At 42.5% G+C, this 22,787-nt stretch overlaps 2 protein-coding genes across 8 annotated transcripts in view; both read left to right on the forward strand.

Annotated features, from left to right (window-relative positions):
* Positions 1–1,933: 1,933 nt before the first annotated feature.
* On the forward strand, positions 1,934–13,383 carry LOC127354594 (uncharacterized). The gene is made up of 19 exons (XM_051384573.1): positions 1,934–2,515; positions 3,744–3,902; positions 4,569–4,687; positions 4,775–4,949; positions 5,419–5,531; positions 5,616–6,978; positions 7,645–7,769; positions 8,642–8,912; positions 9,174–9,301; positions 9,402–9,498; positions 9,612–9,734; positions 10,032–10,204; positions 10,485–10,582; positions 11,044–11,171; positions 11,429–11,609; positions 11,779–11,923; positions 12,896–12,972; positions 13,202–13,245; positions 13,330–13,383. Exons 1-17 carry the CDS (start codon positions 2,125–2,127, stop codon positions 12,968–12,970), a joined length of 3,864 nt encoding a protein of 1,287 aa, XP_051240533.1. The 5' UTR covers positions 1,934–2,124; the 3' UTR covers positions 12,971–12,972; positions 13,202–13,245; positions 13,330–13,383.
* Positions 13,384–15,711: 2,328 nt separating this feature from the next.
* The window catches only part of rbfox2 (RNA binding fox-1 homolog 2), a 34,980-nt gene continuing 27,904 nt past the window's right edge, over positions 15,712–22,787 (forward strand). Inside the window, exon 1 of one of the 7 annotated variants that reach the window (XM_051383980.1) lies at positions 15,712–17,016. In XM_051383980.1, the coding sequence (XP_051239940.1) occupies positions 16,765–17,016 (252 nt within the window). In that variant the 5' untranslated portion in view covers positions 15,712–16,764. The remainder of the gene's footprint in view (positions 17,017–22,787) is intronic. The other 6 variants (XR_007881491.1, XM_051383977.1, XM_051383976.1 and 3 more) reach the window with 6 other exon arrangements.

Here is a 22,787-nt window from a genome sequence, read left to right on the forward strand (position 1 = left end):
AGCTTTGTACAGACATTCATGGTTCCCGAAACAATCAAGCCTAATGACTTTGGTGACCCTCTGACGTTTCCTCTAGCGCCACCATGAGGTTAACATCTTTTGTTTTAAGGAAAATATCTCAACAATTACTTGATGGATTGTTGTGAAATCTTCTGACTTTCATCTAGCGCCATCATGTTGTCTAAATTTGAATTTGGCCAGTACTTTGGTTCATGACTAATTACTAATACTAATGCCTCAGCTGTACTTTGTGTTTAATGCTAATTAGCAATGGTTAGCATGCTACAACACGTCACTAAACTGGTGTACATGATAAACATATATACATGCTTAGCATCAGCATGTTAGCATGCATTAGCCTTTAGTTAAAAAAACCCAGCTATGTCTGAGTACAGCTTCACATAGACACTAGAATGGCTGCAGACTCTTGTTTCTCTCTAAGGATCACCCAACAAAAACAGCAGAGGACACATGCAGCAACAACGTGCTGAAGCTGTTATGTAGCACTCATCTTCCCACAACATATCTCTTTGTTCAACACTCCCCAGCTCCCAACTCTATCCAATTCCTTTTCAAGTGTTACTGCACATCCAACACAACATCCAATTGATTACCACAGTTGACACTGCAGGATTTAAGTTTCAAAAAGTCAGAGCTTTCCAAATTAATTCCAGAGGGTCTCATTGCCTCTGGACACTCAGGCTTAGCGGGTCCATGATAATGCAGCCTACTGCACATCAGCAGCAACACAATAACCAAGAAAACTCCACCGCAGTCACATCTGACCAAACACCTCATGACTCATACCTGCAAGACTATTCCTTCACTTTTCATCCCTCCACCTCAAGCACAAAATGTTGGTCTATAACTGCCAATTTCAACCAATTTCTTCTTCAGCCAAACCATAATGTAGGACAGTGGTTCCCCACATGCGGTCGCAAGATAAATCTGAATGTCTCTGCTACACAAATGTATGCTTATTTCCTACTATACTCTGACTTCATCAGGACCCCTAAAAAGTATCCAGTCTTTGGTTGAAATGGCCACAACTGGCAGACATATGCATCTAGTGACGAGGAGTCATAAGTAGACACTGTTTTGTTTTTTTAAGGGGTCACAAGCTAAAAAGGTTGGGAACCAGGACTATGATGAAACTTGGTGTCTAAGCAGCCACCTCCTCCCTGCACAAAACCACCCACAAGATGTCGAGCATCAGGAGACTTTTTACCTCTTCTCGCCCACAAATACCAAATGGAGATTGTCTACGAATGAAAGAAGACAGATTCAGTATTGTCTGTTGATTTTCAATAAAATACTGTTTGTGTTTGGTTCCAGGGATTAAGTTTAAGTGATACAATGTGTTCATGTGACCATCAGCAGTACAGTGCTACAGAGATTATGTACGGTCTACAGAGGTTCTGATATATTGGCATGTTATAACCAATACCAGCTTCACAGAACAATAAGCATCCAACAAGATATGTGGGCCTAATTAACTTAATACAACTGTCATATTAGCAATGGAGTTCTTTGAAAAACAAAAACAATATTACGTTACAGTAAATTCAATCTTAAAAGTTTTTCACATGCAAATATGATTACAGACCATACTGGATGAAAAATACTGGTCTCACTTTCTGACTGTTGTTATATTTCAGGAACCTAAATTACTGTCATGTTCTAAATCAATAGCACCATGATATACAGTTATGTTTGTGTATCAGTACAGGGACTTATATAGATTACAAATGAGTGAATGTTAAATAATTATTCATGAAAATGTTGTACACTGTCACTGTAAGATAAGATGTTCTTTTATTGATCCCCAGTGGGAGAAATTCAAGTTTAACAGAGCAGTGCTAGTGTAAAAATACAATAAAGAATAATAAAATAAAATATAATAAGGATATAATAGAAAATATAAAGACTAGAATGAAAAATATATATACTATACACTAGATTTACTGTATTTTGGCTCAGTTATACGTTTTTGTATCCGGCCTTACCGTCTGCGCTCCTGTAGCTTTTTAATTGGTCCACTCTTGATGACTCTTAATTGACGGCCCTCGTGTGCAGGTGAGGCCTCTGTGCGCATGCGAGCAAAAAAGCATCAACAATCCGGCGATGTCTTGCAAACAGAAAACAGAAAATACTTCGTTTTTACTCGTGGTTACCGTTTATTTTTACACTTTTCTCGTTTGTTACTCGGTAAGTTTAGGACAGCGGGAGGAAGGTTTGACTGACTACCAAGTTCAAGAGTCCGCAGCTACCTGGTTGGAGAGGATTAAACAACAGGACGACGTCCAGCTGGGGAACTGGCGCCTGGTTGAACAAGTTATCTCCGACCCAAATGTGCGCAAATCCACCGAGATTCAGCCTGAACCTGCAGCCTTCCCCGGAGAGCCACTGCTGTATTTCAATGTACCCAAACTCGGTGAAAGTGACAGTAACTGGACTATTGGTGATTTCCACAGACAGCCAAGGTCTGAAGACAAATATCAAGCAGATTTTACAGGTGAAAGCGCCGATTTATTTAACCCATCAGTGTCTGTTTACATTTAGTCAACTTGGGCTGAAGACTACAATGTTTAAAATCTGGAGGTGTGAAGTTAAGTCTCTGCTGGAAGCTAACCGAGGCTACGTTAGCCCCTGAGTTGCATTGTGGGTAATGAAGGCGCCAGGTTTTGACAAGAAATAAGTGTGTGAAATAAAACAAGATACTTAACATGGGCGTGCAGTGGTACATTGGTGGAGTACTCTCTTTAAGAGATGTTAGTGCAGGGATACTTGGTTTGCCTTGGGGCCACGATGTGGCTGAATAAGACGACTTCAAAGTCATAATGTCATTGTTGTGGTGCTTCCTGGCTGGAGCTCTGCACTGAAGTTACCCTTAAGTGACCGTAGTTTAGGATTAGAGTGAGGTGGCAAAATAAAGCCACATTTATCTGTCCATTTTTCATTGAAATGCCTGTTTTTATTGTTTATTTGCTGTCCTCACTCATCTTTTCCAAGAGACAAATCCAGTCGCAGCAGCTCAGAAACAAAGTGTCAGTGCTTCTGTGCACTGCACAGATAGCAGATGGTGAGGTTGGTGATGATGGCCGAGGTTAATATGCAGCATCCCAAGTAACAGCCATTACTAATTATTTTAAACGAACCAAAAAATCTGAGTGTGAATGAATTTATTTTCATTGTTTGTAAGAAAATGATCGGCTGGCAACTGTGTTGTGTTAGTGCTTTGACCGACAGTAGAGCAGTGGTTCCCAAGCTGGGATTCCACTGGGGGGTCGCCAAGACTTCATGTAGGGGTCCCAAAGCCTTCTTGATTTTAAGCGATGTAAGAAAACGTGAAAAAATATACACAGTAGGCCTATATCTCAGCATTTTGTTCATTTCTGTGAAGAAAACTAAATGAAATTGTATTTCTCTTTTAAGTTTAGAAAGTATGTATGAGTGTTACAGACTCAAAATGAATCCAAATTACTTGTTTTACACAAACTTCCTGCAGTTATTGTATTCACTATTTGGGTTCATTATCCAGTTTAGCAGTTGTTCAGAACTGTTATTGTCACGCATTGAATATAATATAAAATATCCATAAAGTATGTCACTTGGTCAGCGGTTGTCTGTTTACTCAATGATAGAAAAGGGGTTCCTTAAGGAAAGGTGTTGGACACCACTGCAGTAGAGGCTAAACCGACCTAATCTCTCCTTTATTTACATGTTGTTTTTATATCATTTAGGTTTTGGTGCAGTCCAAGGGAAAGTTTTGGGCCCATCATTTGATTCCACTCCACATTTCTCTGAGTGGGTGGCTATGAGACCTTTGGTGCAGTGTGATGATAATGTCATGACCTTCACTGCCTCTGGACAAGGACTCGCACACCTGTTAGTGGATAGAGGTAAGATATACTTCTGGTGCTGTTTGAATTTAGTTCACCAGGCTCAGATGGAATATGCAGATGGCGGGAAGGACCTCTTGTTGCAGAGGATGCCTTCATTTCTTGCAAGAAAAGTGTCAAAGAGGCACATAGTTTCACATAGCGAGGAGAGTGATTGTAATGCATATTTAAGGTTTAACATGCATGAGCCTGTTTTGCTCCCTATTTTATGCTGGAGAAGATTATTACAGTAGCAGCAAAAGGCTTTATACAGAGGTAATTTAAAATGCACATGTAAATCTAGTAACGTATAGGCTTTGGTGGGAACTAGTGTCCTATTGATCTGAAAAACAATCGCAAGAGCTTAAAGTAATCCTTATTTTCATTTTCCATGAATATGCCTTTTACTCCCAATTAGTTGATTATTTGTTTATGCTGTTAAATGTCCAAGAGCACAAGATAAACATTTTTGCAACTAACAGTCTGATCTTAAACAAAGAAAATCAGCAACCTCTTACATTTTAGAAACTGGTGAATATAAGCCACGTAATATTAGGTGTTTCAGCTTGATAAATGCTTATAACCATTCATCAGTTATCACAGTTGTTAATTAATTTTCAGTAGATTGATTTAATCTTCCAGTTGTTTCAGGACTGAAATGAGCTGTTCGACATTTGATCTTTACAGAAGGAACCTCTCCCATCTCCCTGTTCCAGTTGCCTTCATACTGTGGTTACTCAGTGAGGACGTCATGGAGTGACCTGGAGATGATGGTGCCTTATGATGCATGTTACATTACACAGGAGGTACCACCAGCACCTGCATTATATGCCTATCAGTATTCATTCCTCTGTCCTTAGTTCATCAACCCCTTTTGTTTTTCTTTCTTTCAGAATGGCAGCTACGTGCTGCCCATGTTGTGGTGGGGCAGCCCACTGAAGCTCTCCTGCCCAGTGCAGATGTCCACCTCTGCCCCCTCCTTGCCCCCCTTAGTCTATTGCTCCCCCTACGGCATGGCAGTGCAGATAGATGGGCAGGAGCAAGATATAACAATGCTGGGAGTCGTAGGTATATTGGCTTTCTCATTGGATTAATGCTGAGGTGTTTCATACATTTAAATTGTTTTTAAATGACAGTTATTTTAATGGTATTTTTTTTCTTTGATATTTATCTGAAGAATATTTAAAATCTGAATTTGACATGCTCGTCATGTCTTCAGAAATAAATAATGAAATAGAGGATTCATTATATATCCACTAGAATTGTATTCCTTGCAGTGTGGAGAAGGCCTCTGAAACAGAATTTGGGCATAATTTTAGAAATAAAAAAGGCCACAGTTTATTTTACATGTCCATAGTTTCCTAATAAATCATGAGGATATTTACTGGAATACATTACATAATCTGATACTTTGTGTAGGTAAAGCACATAATATCAGATTGAGTTATCAGCCTAGAAATATGTGTGTTTAAGCTGTCGAATGTAAACTTTTATTGAAATTCACAGAAAAAACAAAAACGTGTAATGTGCTTTACAGTGAATGGACGTTGGGGTCCATTTGTGTCTGAAGAGTGTGCCTACCGTGTCTCCTCCAATTCTGAGCAGCTTGCCTTCTTCATCTCCTACAGTGCTCCGTGTATCATGGATGGAGTAAGTTATTTAACTTATATGCATTATTGCGGCGGGCTGCCACCTGCACCAATAATATTTTACGTTTGATGTTTTTTTTCCCAGGATGGTCCTTATCTCCAGCTTATATTAGATGAGCAGGAATACGTCCTCTCCTGTCCAGCCAGTGCTCAGGTTCCCTACATCCCCTCTCCTCCTCTGTCTCCTGATGACCACCAGTTTCTCCAAATCCCAGAACCTGTTGGCCCTGCACCCACCTCCCCTCCTCCTCCTCCTCCCCCTCCTCCAACCCAGGAGCAGATTGCTCAACTTCCTAACTACCCCCACTATCCTGGATTCCAGTACCCCCAGCTTCCCCAAGTCTACCCTCCTGGCCCACAACCTGGCCGTCCCCCTCAACCCACTCCTGGCAGTCCTCCTGGTTCGCAGCCCCAGCAGCAGCAGCAGCAGCAGCAGCAGCAGCAGTCCCTCTACCCCTCGGGACCTGGCAAGCTGCCGTACTCTCCTGGAGAGCCCCCAAAATACCCTTCCCTTCTTCACCAGCCTCCTGCGGTGGTCCAAGCTCCGTCCTCCCCCGATCTTAGCCCATTGCTGGATATTTCTTCCCATCAAGTTTCCAAATTCCCTGCTGGCCCTTCTCAACATCAATCTGGTATGCATTACCCTTATGTGCCGTTCTACTACCCTGCAGTGACACCAGACACCACTACTACAACTGCTCCTCCAGCTACCCAACCACCCGAACATCCAGCAACTCTTTATCCCCCACAGTATTACCTTCAGTTACCTTACTATCCTGCACCCACTGCAGCACCAGTGACCCAAGCACCTGCTTCCCTCCCTCCCAGCCCACCGTCTCCTCTCTCTCCACATAAACAACAGTACCCAGTCGGCCCATTTTATCCACCAGCATTTTATAACTCTCACTATCATTATGGACAGTTTCCCTACCCTTCACATGCTACAGTCGTTCCACCTCTCACCACAACTGCCACTACGACAATGGTTCCCAAACAACCTAGCAGCCCCAGCTATTCCTTCAGCCAGTTCTACAACCAAAGACCCATTTACGTCCCACCAACCACACCTCAGCCATCTGCCAAAGAAGAATCTCCAACTATTCCTCAGGAACCTCAGAAACCAGCAGCTCCACAAGCCTCCTGCCCCCCTTATGCTCACACAATTTGTGGCTACTACCCTTATCCCTATTTTCCCTATTACCACCATATGTCCCTGCCATACTACCATCCATCTTACCCCCCTGTGCCCCAGTATCCAAAGACACCAATGACCACCACAAAGCCTCTCACCTCAACCACCACCACCACTACTACAACTACCACCACCACAAGTTCTACAGCAGCTCTCCCGACTGAAACCACTCCACAAAACCCTGATCTCCAGTGTCTGATGGGGAGGATGGTTGTCTTCCTGCCTTTTGCTCACCCAGACTCCATCCAGGTCAGAGGTCAGTGTTTGTGTTAGTGAGAAGTTTGGCTATTCATGTTTTCAAAGAGAAACAGTTGTGAAAAAGTGGAAAGATTTTTTTATAAAAAATAATTTGCATAATATCCAAGTCTCTTCGAAGCTCTATGTAAATAATGTATTTGATACTATGGCAACCCCCTGACCTCTCCTCTAGCGCTACCATGAGGTACAAAAGTTTGGTTTTGTTGGATGGACTGCCCTTAAAATTTTGGTACCACACATTCTGTGCCTCTCAGGATGAATTGTAATTACTTGATGATCCCTTTTTTATCTAAATTCACCATCAAGACAACACTTCAATTTGTTCAGTACTTTGGTTTATGATCAAATACAACTCATGACGTTCAGTCTCATCTGTAATTTGAGTTCCCTGCTAATTAGCAAATGTTAGCATGGTAACAATGCTAAACTAAGATCCAATCCAATCCAGATGGTTGACATGGTAACATACTGGTAACCAACCACAGTGTACCTAGATCAGCTTTTACTTCTCAACAGGGCACAAAATTAGCCCCATTTACCGGCCAATTGCTGGTAAAATATTAAAGTGGATGGTGGAAAAAAACAGCTTTGCATCCTGCTTCTGAATTTAATCTAATTTTGTTACAGATATCAAAGATCTAACTATCATTGTTTCTAACTTCAGACCAAATGAAGTCATGGCTGTTCCTCTCCAGTGTGTCTCCACTGTGTGGGTACATGCTACAGATTGCTGAGGACTCTGGGGTAATCCTTCACTCTCCTCTGCCTGCCTGCCACAGCGAGCCACGGGTGAGATCCTCCATAATGCCTCGTCACTGCCTGCATGTGTCATTTTTATATAATTGCTTTTACTTTAATCAAGTCCCTGTTCTTAATGAGAGTTTCTTTGATGTAGTGTAGTTATCTGATGAGTAGATGAACTTGTTAGACACTCAATTAAAAAAAGAGAGCCTTTTAAATCTGGATTTATAGTAAGGGTTCTTAAAGTGCTCATAGATCAAATTTTTGGATGCCATAAAGTGTGTAGAATCAAAAACCCTTGATTTGGAAAGAAAATACCTCACACTGTCCATAACTTAAATTCTCTTTATAGACTGTTTTGGGCCTTTCATGAAGGTCTGAGGACTGAGTTTGCCCATTTAAAATGTACATTTTGTCAATACAAGTCGATTACAGAATGACAATTCAACAGCTCCATACAGACATAAACTTAAATTAGTTTGACATGAGCTATGAATAAATTAAAATGGGCAGACAAAATACTGAAAATGTCTTCATGCAGTCCAATACAATGACACCACAAAGTAACACATTTTCTTGTATTGCTGACGCTGGTGGTTTGCATCACTTAGGTTGTCAGTACAGCGATTTATGACACCAGTCCTGCTAGCATATAGAACACAGACGAGTAGTTTTTCCCAGTCAGCACCTCATTTTTTACGATTAATCCCATATGGACTGTATGCAGCATTTTCTCTGCATGCATCTGCACTGGGTGGAGTTTTTTATCTTCTGTGCAACCCAACTGGTAAGAACCCTTTTTTGTGTGTGTGTGCGTGTTTAGCTCAACTTGCAGACTCTATTTTTAAAAACAGTAGCTGGAAACATGCATGGTGGTTCATCCTGGCTATTGATCTCTCTCTCTCTCTCTCTCTCTTTAGACTCCCACCATCATTTCCTTACCTCTGAGTTTTTGGGACCTTTCCATGGCGAAGTATAGGACTCTGGACTTGCAATGTCCATATCAAATGATCCCTGAAACTCCTGCACCAGTTACAGCACCAGTTACCCCATCAGTGTCCCCTGCCCCACCCAGCACAACCGTGAGCAAGGTCAGCCCAACTGTTGTCCCAAAGCCTGAGGTCTTCTGCTCCTCCGATCAGATGACCGTGGAGCTCCCCTCTGGTCCCATCTCTGGAATTGTTGTTAAAGGTGTGTGTGTGCTTGTCTATGTCTGTGTATATGTTCCAGGTGCATATGGTTGCCATCAGCTATGCATGAGTTGAATTTTAACATGTTTCTGGGGGGCAGCTCTGGTGTGCAGTTGAATGGGGGTTGGGAAAAGGTAGGCCTAGCTTTTGTTTTGGCTGGGCAACACTTAGACTTTGTGCTTCGCCATGCTGAGAGCTATAATTGTACCATTTTGAAGTCTACACAAAAATAACTTGTATGTTTCCACATGTGCTTTTTCAGACATCAAAGGGAACCATATGAACCTCCAGGATGCCCCAAAGCACTGTGGGTATTCTGCAAGAAAAGGCAAAGATGGCAAAATCCGTTTGAGTCTCCAGTTACACTCCCGCTGCCACATGAGTGTGCAGGCAAGTATTGACTCAGATTTCACACTGAGCACATGACCTTTTGTATAATTGACCATTTGCTTTACCCATTAACTGTTGTATAAACATTTTTCTCTAAAAGGGTGAAATGTACATCATCACCATCATCTACATGACAGTAAATGGGAGACGGGAGGCTCAGTTTTTCTGTCCAGTTCTCATCCAGGGGTCCGGACAAGGTAGATGGATTTTATACCTCTGAAAGGCTATTCATTTTGCCAAAGGGTGTTTTCTCCTGGCCATTCAGAGTTATTTTAACTGTGCGGCTGACATTTGTCGTGCTGTCCCTCAGAGTGCAACCTTCCCAGCGAACAGCGTCTCCCCTGCGGACCCGGCTCTGTATCCCAGCCACAGTGCCTCTCCATGGGCTGCTGCTTCAGCAAGCAGCCCCCTGCCTGCTACTACCCCATAGATGGTGAGCTGCAGTTTGTATCCTCCACTGGCATTTTCACGCCACTTAGCTGAGTACAGTTGAGCTGTTTTGGGTACGGAAATGTAAGCACTACAGCTGCTGGATGTGTGAGGAGGCATATTAGGGGCCAGCATAGCATGATTCAAGCTGGCAGTGACACAGAATATGAAAAGGGTATAAGATACCTTGGGTCTCATTATCAATTGCCTCCTGAGACTTCTGACCTTTTGTTCATCTGACCTTCACATAACTGTGAATGTGTATCTCTGTATGTGTGTGTTTGTTTGTGTCCTCCTCCAGAGTGCACTATTGACCGCCACTTTGTCTTCTCCGTGCCCGCCTCCCTCACGGAGCCCCCTCTTTCCCCTGCCCTGCTTGTCACTGCTGGTAACTCCAACTGCAAACCTCTGAGAGTGACTTCAGACTACGCTTTGTTCAAGATCCCGATGGATGGATGTGGGACGCGCAGAGTTGTAAGCTTTAACGAATGAAAACATTTCCCAAAATATGGAAAAGTTGAGACCCTGAGTCTCTGGAGTGAAAGTTAATGGAGTGTTTATTTAAAGGACATGTTTTTGTTTTCTACAAACCCCATCAAAAGACCTAAATAAACAATGAACTGATACACTGCAAGTACTTCCTGTGTAGCCCAACTGCCCTAATTGACCTATCCCAGTCAACCACAGTTCCTGGACCATTTAGTATTTACTAGTGTCTATACACTGAATTGCATGTCTGATTCTGTTGTCACAGATGGTGGGGAAAACCATGATCTACATCGTGGAGGTCATCAACAAGGTTCAGGCAATCAGTCTCAACTATGGCACCATAACAAGGGATTCGCCTGTGAGGTCAGAGCGTGTTGTTTTTTGTTAGCGGGAGTGAAAGTTACCCGTTCACCCGAGGTTTAAGGTTTTCATTTTGACCAAACACTGAATAGGGTGATTTACTAATTAGTTTATCTATTATTAAGTTAGTTGAGCTCTAAAGTTACACACAAGGTTTTAGTAGAGTTTCCACATCCGTCTTTTATACTCATTAGAAAACGCAATTAATCATACATATTAAAGCTTAACCCATCTGACATTGACTACCTTTGCAAAAAGTATATCAACAGTAGAGGGGGGTGTACCATCTCATCACAATGTTCCTGGTTTAATTTCAGCCGTGATTGCAAGTAATCCCCATTCTCTTTCTCTGCATTTCTTGTACAGTTTCACATTCAACCGTCAAATAAAGGCAAAAATGCCCAAAAAACAAACTACAGAGTGTACATCGTGTTCCATCACTACGTCTCCTGTCTCATTTTCAGGTTGTTGGTGGAGTGCAGGTATCTGCCTAGCCCTGTTCTCAGTGTGAGCTACATGGTTAAAACTCCCACTGTTGGACCTGCAGTTCAGACACAGGGGGTGTTTGGAGTCCAGCTCAGGATTTCCAAAGGTAGATGGTCTAAATTTCAATACTAAAAACTTTCATAATTAAGAAATTATAATTTTGTGCTGTTTTGTCTCTGGGTTGAAATTTTTGCGAGGGAAGACTGATGGAAACTGATGATAATCGAATATCAAATCTAATATTATCCAGTATTTCAGCATCATGTGAATGCTTCAGACATATCCTGATCAGCTGTGGGAGAACTCGTAAGGGAGAACTTGTAAGAAATAACCTCCTTCTATTCCAATCCATCATCATCCTAGACGCCCAGTACAGCAGCTACTACCCTCAGTATCACCAGCCCCTGCAGATGCTGCTGGGTAAACCCCTCTACCTGGAAGTACGGCTGCTCAACACCCCAGATCCCAGTTTGGTGCTGCTGGTGCACTTCTGTGTGGCTTACCCCCGCTCAGGAAAAGCTGTGTGGCTGCTGCTTTACAACGGGTATGTAGAAACATCTCCTGTGTGAAGAAAACATAAATGGAAATAAAGATTCAGTACACATAAATATGATTAATTGAGAGGACATACCAGGGAAAATGAAGGGAAATATATGTTTGATACCTGTTCTCCTGTTGTGTAATTGGCTGACTAATTTAATGTTATTCCCTAGGTGTCCCAACCCCTTGGACCCAGCCCCGCAGCAGGCTGTGCTGTTTGATCCTCGACCACCCTCTCCGCAGGCTCAGACCCGCCGCTTCACCATCAGCACCTTCCAGTTCCTTCCTGATGGTGAGTTCAAGGACCCAGACGAAGAGGTAAGGATGAGCCGTGAGTTCATGATTTTAGACATTTTACAGCAGTATAAATTTCCTTCTTAGTGACATGGCATTTAAAATAATTTATGGCAATATTTAAAGGAATAACTGAACATTTTGGGAAATATGCTTTCTTGCTGAGTATTAGATGAAAGGATTGGTACCACATTCATATTTCTCTCCTTGCTGTAGCTTCATATTTAGCCTACAGTTAGTTTATCTTAGCATAAAGACTTCCTGTCTTTATGCTGGGGGAAAACTGCTTGCCTGGCTCCATCCAAGGGTAAAAAGCCTGCCTACCAGCACCTCTAAAGCTCACCAGTTAATAAGTTATATCTTGTTTGCTAAATCAATACAAAAACCAAAGTGTAAAACTGACAAGTTTTGGTTTATAGAGGTTATGAAGTGCTGGTAGGACTTTGGACAGAGCCAGGCTAGCGGTTTCCACACTTAATGCTAAGCATAGCTAATCAGCTGTTGGCTCTGGCTTCCTATTTAATGGAAAAAAAATTCACTGTTGCTTTAAGCATGCTTCCACTACAGTTTTTATGTGTTGTAGCAAGGAAGAACATTTTAAACGTGCAGCTGTTGGCCTTGAGTGTCTGTGAATTTTCCCCCTGGGAATCAATGGTCTTATCTGAGGGTGGCAGTTGGCATTGGGCCTTCTTTATTTTCTAAAAAAAAAGTACATGTAAATCTGTAAAGTTATGTGGCTATTCTCTCAGTACAAGTTCACACAGGTTGTTTTGTTTATTTAGTAGAGGCATATGAAGTCTGTGGAAAATGAAACCACTGACAGCTGTATCTCTAAATCTCTTAAGTCAGCATTCATTACAAGGATATGTGGAGAGGCCATTTTGTAAACTGCAAATTCTGGCCAAATCTCAATTGGCAACAGCTGTTTGTCATAGTACACTGCACACTCTCACGACTGGACACTAGATCAAATCCTGCTCTACTTTTTGCTCTCAGATCTACTTCATGTGTTCAACCGAAATCTGCTCGCCACGTGATGGGCCTTGTGTCGAGGGATGCTTTGGCCAGTGATGGTAAGGAAAAATTTTGCTGTCTGTCCTCAAATCACCCACCACACCCGTATGAACTGTGGAAGGTCGCGTTTGAAAACACCCATGAATGAACTTCATTACAACACTCACTCACTGGAAACAGCCCGAGAGCCAGTAGTGACTGCAGTTCCATATGACAGCAGGACAATGATTTAGTAATGAGGAGAGTTTTGAATTATTTATTAAGACTGATCCATTTCCTGTTTTTCAGTTACGACATGGAAGATGCTTGAAGTTGGTGGAGATGATGATCTGGTAAGCAGCACTAACATGTGTTTAATTCATGCACAAATACACCAAAGTTACTTTCTATACTGACCATATGTCCCCCCTTTTCAGGCCTCAGACATCACTTGTTAAACCAACAATAAAAGCTCTTAGAGGACAATGAAAGTGTGTGTTTTTCTTCCTATGTTTGCACCCACTGGGTTTTACAGCAGGAAGTGGCACTCCATCAAAAAGGTGAGAGGCAGCATTGTTTACGTGAACATTTGGCCCTCGCAGACAGCATGGTTGAGGTTGCTTTGTTCCCATTTGTGTAACATTCAGTAGGTTTACAGTAATAAACGTATACATGTTTGAGCAATAGAAGTGGAGGTTTTGCATATAACCAAAGTTATGTGACACAGGGAAATGAGATACAAAACAAGTACGGGGACTGCGTTCAAAAGGGAACTTCAGAATATGTTCAAGCTTGATCACAAAGACATGGTCAGATTAACTTGGTTCAGGGCGCTGAGACAAAAATGAGCTGCTGTGCCCCTATTAACCCCCACTGTGCAATGTGCACAGAATTACTCTGCAGGAATATTACATAGCCCTAGGGTTACTGTGTGGTAATTTGATTATACACATTCATTTAGGATTATGCACTTGGTAAGCACATATGAGATGGTTTGACATAGTCTCTGTCTCTTTCAAATATGAGGCCTCAAGATCAGGTAATAAAACAAGACCCACCATAAAGGCTTCAATTATATCGGTTGATTCTCTGCTTTAGTTTTTATTTTAAAATTATTAATCAAATCACTACAATCCACTTGCCACGCAGTACAGTGAACCCGGGGGCTTTTGGTGTCCTGGCTGGGACAATAGCCACTTTGCCCGGTGGGTAATCCAGCCACACTTATAGCAGCTTCAACTTTAGTTTATTTAAACTTCACTGCTAGATGCCACTAAATCCTACACACTTGTTCTTTAAGGCTACAACTAACTAATGGGGGAAACGGTTAGCATGGCCACCGGCACCACTGAAGCACACTAATTATTACATTGCATCTCATTTGTTTTATCTGTATAAAACCTGAAATGTAAAAGTGTTGTGGTGTATGTTATTAACAGGCAGGCAAGCGGTGGAGAAGTCACTGCTCCCGGCTCAGAAATGGCCCCACATACAACCTCCGTAAAACCACAACCTTTTTTCAAGCCTTTTTATTTCCTTTTGTGTGAATTAAATGAGATACAGTGGGTTGATTATTGAGTTTTAGAGGTGCTGCTATGTGGATTTTGCTATCTTTGGACAATTCTAGCTGTTTCCAGTCTTTATGCTAAGCTAAGCAAACAAACTCCCTGCTGTATCTTCATATGGAACAAATAATAATAATAATACATAAGAGTAGTAGATAATCTCAACTAACACGAAGCAGGAAAGCAAATAAGCGTCAAAATGTTGAACTATTACTTTAAAGGAAGGATTTAGTGGTTTGCAACTAACTGAACACTGCTCGCGTCTGTATTTGACGAGCTGGGAATGACAGCAGGCTTTGAATTGTGTAGGAGAAACTATTGTGGATGCAAAACTCATGAAAAATACAGCCAGTATTTGGTTTGTCCGTTCTAGGCATGTAGAGACATGGTGGTTCAACATGGAAGGCGACCTGCGGTGTCTGTAGATATAAACATCTTATTCTATCGTAACAAAAACAAAACAGTTCCTATAGTGAGGTGATTACACACAAATGAAAACATTCGTATAGATATACTTTTACATTTCTGCCAACAGATGCAAATGTTACACATTTTTCACCTTTTAAAGTTAAAGTAGAAATCAACTGAATGTTTACTGAGAGTCACACAGGAAACATGTTTATATTTTTTAATATAATCCAGGCAGAGTTAAATAACAGCACTGAGAGAGTGAAGAACCCGTTTAAAGCCCTTTGCAAGTCAAGAGGGGAGAAAATCAGCTTTTGCTTGTATTATAATTTGCTCAAGCAAATTGCCTTTGAAGTATTCGCCTCTCATGGTAGCCTTTGACCACTGGGTGTCATCCAAGCAATAAAAATGCCAGAGGAACATAAGGTACTCCATGCTGCATGACTCACAGCTGGGCTCGTGTGAAGACCTTGGCCTGTTGTATTGGTTGTGTAATGAGTTAGGAATGAAATCTTGACTGTAAGCCCACCCTCTGCCATCCTGTCCGCCGTTAAAGCAGCAGAGAAAGAGGTGGAAACTCCTAAAAAATATAACATGTAATGTACAATTGTGTGCAGGTAGATGTGAAAGGAGCAGTCGGGTTTAAAGATTTTTGGGTACATACTGTAAGAGCACGGCGGTCTCCCATCATGGCTATGGGAACCCCCCTCCCCTCTCTACCTCCTCACCTCCTCACCCCCTCACCCCCCTTCACTAACGCACCTCCTCCCCTCAGTGAAATGTATGGAAGCACTGCGGCATACTGCGTGTGTTTGCAGGCTGCATGGCTGCCTGGGCTCTGCGTTCAAACGGAGAGCGGAAGATAGGAGGAGGGGAATGACTACACCAAGAGAGTAGGAGGAGGGAGGGAGAGAGAGAGAGAGAGAGAGAGAGAGAGAGAGAGAGAGAGAGAGAGAGAGAGAGAGAGAGAGGGAGGACAATTTCCTTTCTGTAACACACACGCTACAAGATCACACCGGGAAAACGGAGAGAGCTAAGAAAATAATAGGCGAGAGAAAAGAAAGAGAGAGAGAGAGAGGGGAGAAGGAAACACCGCAGCCCCTCCGTCCGTCCATCCGTCCGTTGTTTTGTTTTTTCAAGGAGGAAAAAAAATCGTCTTTTCTCTTTTAACGCAGACCTGCGGACTAACATGGGGGAGAAGAGAGAGCTCCTGACGAGGATTGACTTTCAGTGAACCTCTGTGCTGCAAGTCTGTGGCCAATAGACAGGAGAGGAAGAGGAGAAAAAAAGGCGACAGGGAAGACATGTTTGAGGTTTTTTTTTTCCTCGTCTTGAGGTTGCGGTAGGATGTTGATGTTGTGCTGTTGAAAACACAGACGGCTCTCTCTCTTCCTAATAAAAGAAGGAAATATAAAAACGAGGGCAGATGGAAATTGGGCGGTAGGTTATGCTCAGGAGCCATCGGTGTTTATTTAATTGGTTTGTTATGATCTGAAATAACGTAGGCCTCTCAGGCAGCCCCGCAGTAAATAAATACACGGTCAGCAAACAAGAGGGGGCTACATAGCTGGAAATTAACCTGCTTATATTTCAGGGGACGCGTGTTTTTTTTTTTTTTTTTTATTGGAGCAACCTGTTTTTGTAAGGTAAAAAGCAGTGTTTGTGAGATTACATTTCTTAACTCCGGGAGCCAAAACATTTCCAGATACATCAACTCTTTAAGGGGTCATACAAAGGCCCAGTGGAAAACACAGTAAAGGCTACTTGGCTTGCATTAAAGGACTATTTTAACGCAGGCTGGCTTTAAGCACAAAGGTGCACAAGAGTAGGTGTAGTTATATATATAAATATCCTGCCCACAGTTTTAGCTGAAGACAGGGGACAGAAGAAGATTTTTAAATGTTAATGTCGACCGACGTTGCATCCATCATGCTGCCTGTGTCCCGGGGTCTCATGGACCGGGATAGAGAGCTGGACACCATGGCCGGGGTGCATCCCAATGCGGGCGGCGCTCCTGCGGTTGTCCGGGGCATGAAGCGCGGAGACCCGGAGCCCGACGGACAGACAGCGGCGGCTCTAGTGGACTCGGCCGGGGCGGAGTGCAAGCGTCCCCGGATCGACGGCTCAGGAGTGATCGGCGAGGTTGGTCAGGTGAGGAGTAAGAGAAAGGAGGAGGAGGTCTTTTGTCCATATACAGTAATGCAGGCACGGCACAAACGCGGCGTAAGGGTCTCTCTCTGTGTTTTGGCTCATGGTTACATTATTTAAGTGGATTTTATCCATATAAATACTCAGTTATTCTGCATTTGAGATGTGATCACAAGTCGTAGTTGTAGATACAGTAGTTGCAGTTGCATCTGCAGCAGAAGGGCCCCCAATGGCCCACCATAGACTGCCTAGTACATTACCACCACTACAGGAAATACCACCACGTTTCACAGCTGTGTGACTCCACATTGCTGCTAATTCAGTTTAAAAAAAAAAGGGAGGGGGGGAGTTGCAATAGTGAGGATGTAAGTCCTGTTGTTGGCTACATGGCTACAGTATAGCATTGTAGCTTCAGACATTGGCTCAAGGTTTAAGGAGGAATTGCAGTAGTACAGTTTGTATTAAGTCAATCTACTGTGTCCACTGGGTTGTCACATTGCTGATCAGACACCCTGTTGCTTCAAAACTCTACCAAAGAGCATCTTTCTGTTTTATGTATATCTGTGAAGCCCAGACAGAGTCCCAGCAAAGGGAGGGGGATGTAAACAAACTTGACCTTTTATTATGCAAAAAAAAAAAAACACATGCCATGTGGTATAATGGTGTGGACAACATTTGGTTTAGAATGGAAACTGATGCCAGTGTTTGCTTCTGTGGTCTTTGAAAGGGGGAGGGTGGACAGGAGGGGGTATTTATTTTAGCTTTATTTTGGAGGGGGCAATCACCCCAACCCTAATCAATCTAATGATTGTCAGCTTCCTGCTTTTATCAACTTTATTGCTGCAGTGTTTGGCCTCTTATTATGTGCTTGGATCAGCAAATGTGATGGACCCTTTTAACCTCTTTCTTTCTGTGTTGGTAAGGTCAATTTGCTGTTTTTTTTGCCGCATAGTGATCTAAAATTGGTCAAATATTTCTTAATAGAGCACCGAAGGGGGGGTAAGAGGATGCTGTGGACATCATTATGATGTAATATGTACGGAGATGCACTCCATTGGAAGACAGAAAGCTATTGCTCCTCTATTGAAAGTGCCAGTAATGGAGGTGAAGTGGCCTGTTTGCTCCTGTTTGGAAAAGCTAAATGGCTGGCTTTACATTGTCATGCTGTCCATGAGTGCTGACAGACAGGCTTAGGAACGTAATGCACTTAAAAACAGATGTGAGTGGTAGAGAGTGTGTGTGTGTGTGTGTGTGTGTGTGTGGGGGAGAGAGAAGCACAGATCAATAGCTTCAGCCCCTAAAATGTATTGAATGTGAGCTGGCTGGACAGTCCGGAAATGAGAGTGGGAGAGTTGCCCCCCTCCTTCCCACTTCCTCCGCCCGCCTCTCTCAGTTGGTGCAGGAACAGATTTGCCCTATCACTGGCAGTAAAGAGGCTTTGTTTCCAGCTAATGGGATCACATCTCATACTGGAGGGGGCATTATAACCACACTGATCCTGAGATCCTTATCTAAAGGCAGAGGATTTATACAACACACATGCACATATGTGCACACACAACAGCAAGATGCAGATGAATATTATGATGTAGTAGTTTGTGTAGAGCTGCAACGATTTGTCGTTAAACAAAAATAAAGAAATAAACCAAATATTTTCAGTCAATCGACAAATAGTTTAAGTAATTCTTTTAGCAAGGTTAAAGTAAACAAATGTAATCTCTTTCCAGCTTCTCAAAGAGGAATATATTTCCTGCTTTTCTTGGCTTAATATTGTTCAGGCTATACAAATAATCAAGAAAGTAACTTTCAAATTAATCAATAAGGAAAATAATCTTTAGTTGCATACCTAAATTAGTGTTTCACAGCCCCAGAAACTATATTGGTTGTTAATTTGTAATCTCAGCCTTGAGGTTTTCCACCATATGCGCTATTTTTTCCACTGTGGTCTGTACCTCACACAGAACAACAGCCACCCTCCGAATCCCACCGTCTGTATATAAAACCCTGTGACGTATTTTTATCCCCCCGAACCCGGTGACACCATTAATATTCTAGAAGAAAATTGGGTTGAGTGACATTCAATTTTCCTACTTTGAAATCTGAGCACTTTCAAAGAAACATCTATAAAAATGCACACAAGCACTTCTGTAAAGCTAATCTTCAGAGGAGGGTAAAGGATGGAAAATATTACAGCACACAGTACCCCGGCTCTCATAAAGCACTCTGTCTCCCTTCCTCCATTCTTGATTTATTTATTTATTTTAGAAAGCATTTATTGCCTGCATCATGGCAGGAGTGATCTCTGACCTGTAACTGAAGCCAACACAATGGGGTGTGGTTGTGGTAAAGAGCAATCCATTTGCACCACTCCTGCCCAATAATACGATCTTTCCCATTTGGCCATTGACACTGCTGTTTTTCTCATTAGGGTATGATGTCATCACAGCGCGGGGGTGGAAATGCTCTGTCAAGTCAAATCTGCGAAGTTTTAACAGAGCAGCAATGCATGTATAAATCAGTGCTATACATGACTGAATGCTCAGCTGACAGGGGCAAATGAAGCTCGCTGAGTGCATCCAACAGAGTTCAAGTGTTCGCTGCTGCTGCTGCTGCTCATAGAAATTAGCTGCCGACCTCCTGGTGCTGACACTGTGCTCATCCAATACTATGGATTTTAGATGAATATTAAGTTGCTGAGCACGTCCACTAAGGGGGCGGAAAAAAAGGACAACACATTTTTAGTCTGTTTTGCATTCCAGTGCTGCGCTGGGGAAGTCCTGCATTTTTCAGGATGACAGGGGATTCATAACAACACCCCGCGTCTCCAGCCCAGATTTTGGGAATTGTTGAGAGGAGGTTGTCGGATTCAATATCCATCCGGCGTGCTGCCGAGCGGCCCATGTTTTGCTGTCACTCTGCGCAGGAACCGGGGCTCTCTCTAACCTAATAAGGTCTTGCCTGGGGTGACAGCGCCGAGGACAAATGACTTGACTCGGACATTAATGTAGGTGGATTACCCCTCTGTACTTTCATCTCAGCCCCGGCACTGAAATAGAATGAAAACGTCAGCAAGAAAAATGTACTCTTGCTGCCAGTTGAGAATATTTATTTAGTTTTTGGGCCCCTGTTTTTGTGTGATAAATTGCCGGCAGAAGTCTGTTGACTGAATTATGTTTGAGAGAGACCAGCAGAGAGAAGCCTGCCTCTTTTGATGCTCTGCCCTGGGGCAGATTTGATGTGCGTAAAGTGTAGTTATCCTCACATATCAATGGCAGTGATTTGTTACTCTTACAGTATTTATTTTGATCTTTTGATCTTGTATCCCACAGTTAGACATAGAATAATATGTATTTGGGCTGATATATCACTATACTGTGTATATATAATAAGAGATATTATTATCTTCAACTAATTGATGAATTGTTTGTGAATACTTTTCCTAATGCACAAATGTCTCTGCAGTGTGAAGATTTTTTTTTCTTTTTTAGGTACATGAAAAGTAAAGTCAGACAAAAAAGGCAAATTTAAAGTCGTTACTTTGGGGTTTTTTTTTCTGGGACTAAATTATTAATTAATTAAGCAGGAAAATACTCTGTAGATTGATAATGAAAGTATCAGCAGCAACAGACATATTTCACATAAAAATGCTTAAAATTATGGAAAAATATGGTCATTATTACATAGTTTGACCAGGTGGTGTTTTCAGCGTCCAGTACTCAATCATTTTCAATAATGTTAATTAATCCCTGCAAAAATGTCAAAATCAGCCAAAATTTCCTCATCACCATTGCTCCCAGACGTCCAGTATCCAGCTCCAGTTTCATCAGAATGATGTTGAAATAATGATGTTAGGTAATCATGATGGGCAATTTTGTTGTGCAGTAAATAATTACATGCAAATTCTCCAATCAGATGTGAAATAAATTGGGGCATAAAAAATGACGGTTTTATCTTGAGATGCAGATCAGTGCTGTGGACATCACAGTGATTATGTGGCATGTGATTTGCCATCTGATAATAATGCTATATGATTATTATTATTATTATGAGTGACTATCACTATGCCAGAACTGCCGAGGCGGCTTCCAAAAATCCATTTTGACTGCAGTCAACACCCCCCTGAAAACGCATGTGTAGGTCTACTGTGGAAAGCTGGAGGGCTGTGAAGTACATTGAGGGAAAATAAACTTCAAATCAGCTGGCTGACTGTTTGGAGGCTTAGCACATAAGTGATCTGTGGATAAAATGGATTCACATACTCCTGAGTGTATGGAGTGCCCTGCTTTGCAGTTAGGTAGGATGACTCTCAGAGCAGTGAAATGTAGTTCCTCCTCTACTCCTCCTCAGAAGAGCAGCAGTCCCAAGGCACGATAGGAATAGACACGAGTCTTGTGACCAAATTAGACATCACACACACTCACTAAACAATCACACACACACACACACACACACACACACACACACCTACCTACCACCACCTGTAGTTTTTGGAGAGGGAGTAGCAGGGTTCATGTGTAAAAGGGATTACTGTCGGCTTGCGAAAAGGTGGCGTGAAGGAGAAACTTGGGAGGTAACTGCGCTCCTCATCCCTTGCTTGTTTTCAGATTTAATTATTACAGGGCCTTCCTCCCCCCGCCTCCCATCCCCGAGCTTGTCTCTCCTCACCCCTCCTCCCCTCTTCGCCATCTGTTGACTTCAAGTCATTTTGTTACTTTCTCCTGATTGCTCACCCGGTCTTCCCCTACAGTCTTGTTTTAGCCTCTCCCCCCCCAACAAAACCACCACCATCACCGCCCCCAGACGAGAATCAGCTGTGCTTCATTTGTCAACGAAAAAAAAAAAAGGTGGAAGCGTGATTAACTATCGCTGCGTTAAGTACAAAATCTTTTTGTTTCTCGTGTACTGTGCTGTTGAGGGAGAGACTCGTCTTGAGCAGCCCTCCCTCTCTCATTCCTCACAGTTCCTTAAGGAAATTAAGCACATGACTCCGCTCATGTATGAGTCATTGTCTTTGCTCCCTCCATCTCTCTGCTTTTTCATTGCTGTCCATTTCCCGTTGTATTTCCATCTCTGGTTCCTCCCTCAGCCTCACGCAAATATAAATTCCAGATGTGTGTGTTTTAACAACACCTCCCCCTTCACTTTGACACAACGTACCGCCCCATAAATCTTTTTTTGGGGGGTTTTAGTTTTGATCCTTTTTTACTCCATGCCTTCAGTGCGTTGAGTTTAGAGTTTGGCCTCGCTGTAAAATAAGGTTTATACTTTATTCATGTTATTCAAGCCTCTAAGAGGTGATTCATTATTTAGAGCTTCTACCTCCCAAAGCCAGTTCACTAAGAACATTTTTGGCTCTGAGATAGACTCACACAAACTGCAGTTTTTTGATTGCGAAGACACTTCCTCTCTCCCCCCTTACTCCCCCTCCCACGCCAAGCTTCTTGCATTTGGAAACATTGTGCTTAGTTTTTAGTGAAATGCCCCCATGAGGTCCAGAGTTAGATGGCTACAGTATTAATCAGGCGAACTCAAGCTGTGAAGCGCGCAGAGCAAAGTGTTCCCCTTGGGGACAGAGCAGATGAGGGACATTGGTTCCAGAAGAAAGGAAGATCGGGGGGGAGGACAGAAAGGGGAGGGAGGAGCTGAGTTGTTTTCTAATCTAGTGATATGAAGCCAGAGACAGGCAAATCTGTTTTCCCCCTTCAAAGCGTGTTGTAATTGCTGTGAAAATCTCCCCTTTTAATGGAATACATTAGCATAAAAGCTGGAACACA

The sequence above is a fragment of the Dicentrarchus labrax genome, unplaced genomic scaffold (assembly GCF_905237075.1).
Source record: "Dicentrarchus labrax unplaced genomic scaffold, dlabrax2021, whole genome shotgun sequence".
NCBI classification, from domain to species: domain Eukaryota; kingdom Metazoa; phylum Chordata; class Actinopteri; family Moronidae; genus Dicentrarchus; species Dicentrarchus labrax.

Bases quoted from the DNA above. Each gene is read 5' to 3' on its own strand.
- LOC127354594 (XM_051384573.1), top strand. From the start codon at position 2,125: ATGTCTTGCAAACAGAAAACAGAAAATACTTCGTTTTTACTCGTGGTT. The intron at 3,903-4,568 runs GTAAGATATACT...TGATCTTTACAG, and splicing joins ACACCTGTTAGTGGATAGAG to AAGGAACCTCTCCCATCTCC. The intron at 11,172-11,428 runs GTAGATGGTCTA...TCATCATCCTAG, and splicing joins CCAGCTCAGGATTTCCAAAG to ACGCCCAGTACAGCAGCTAC.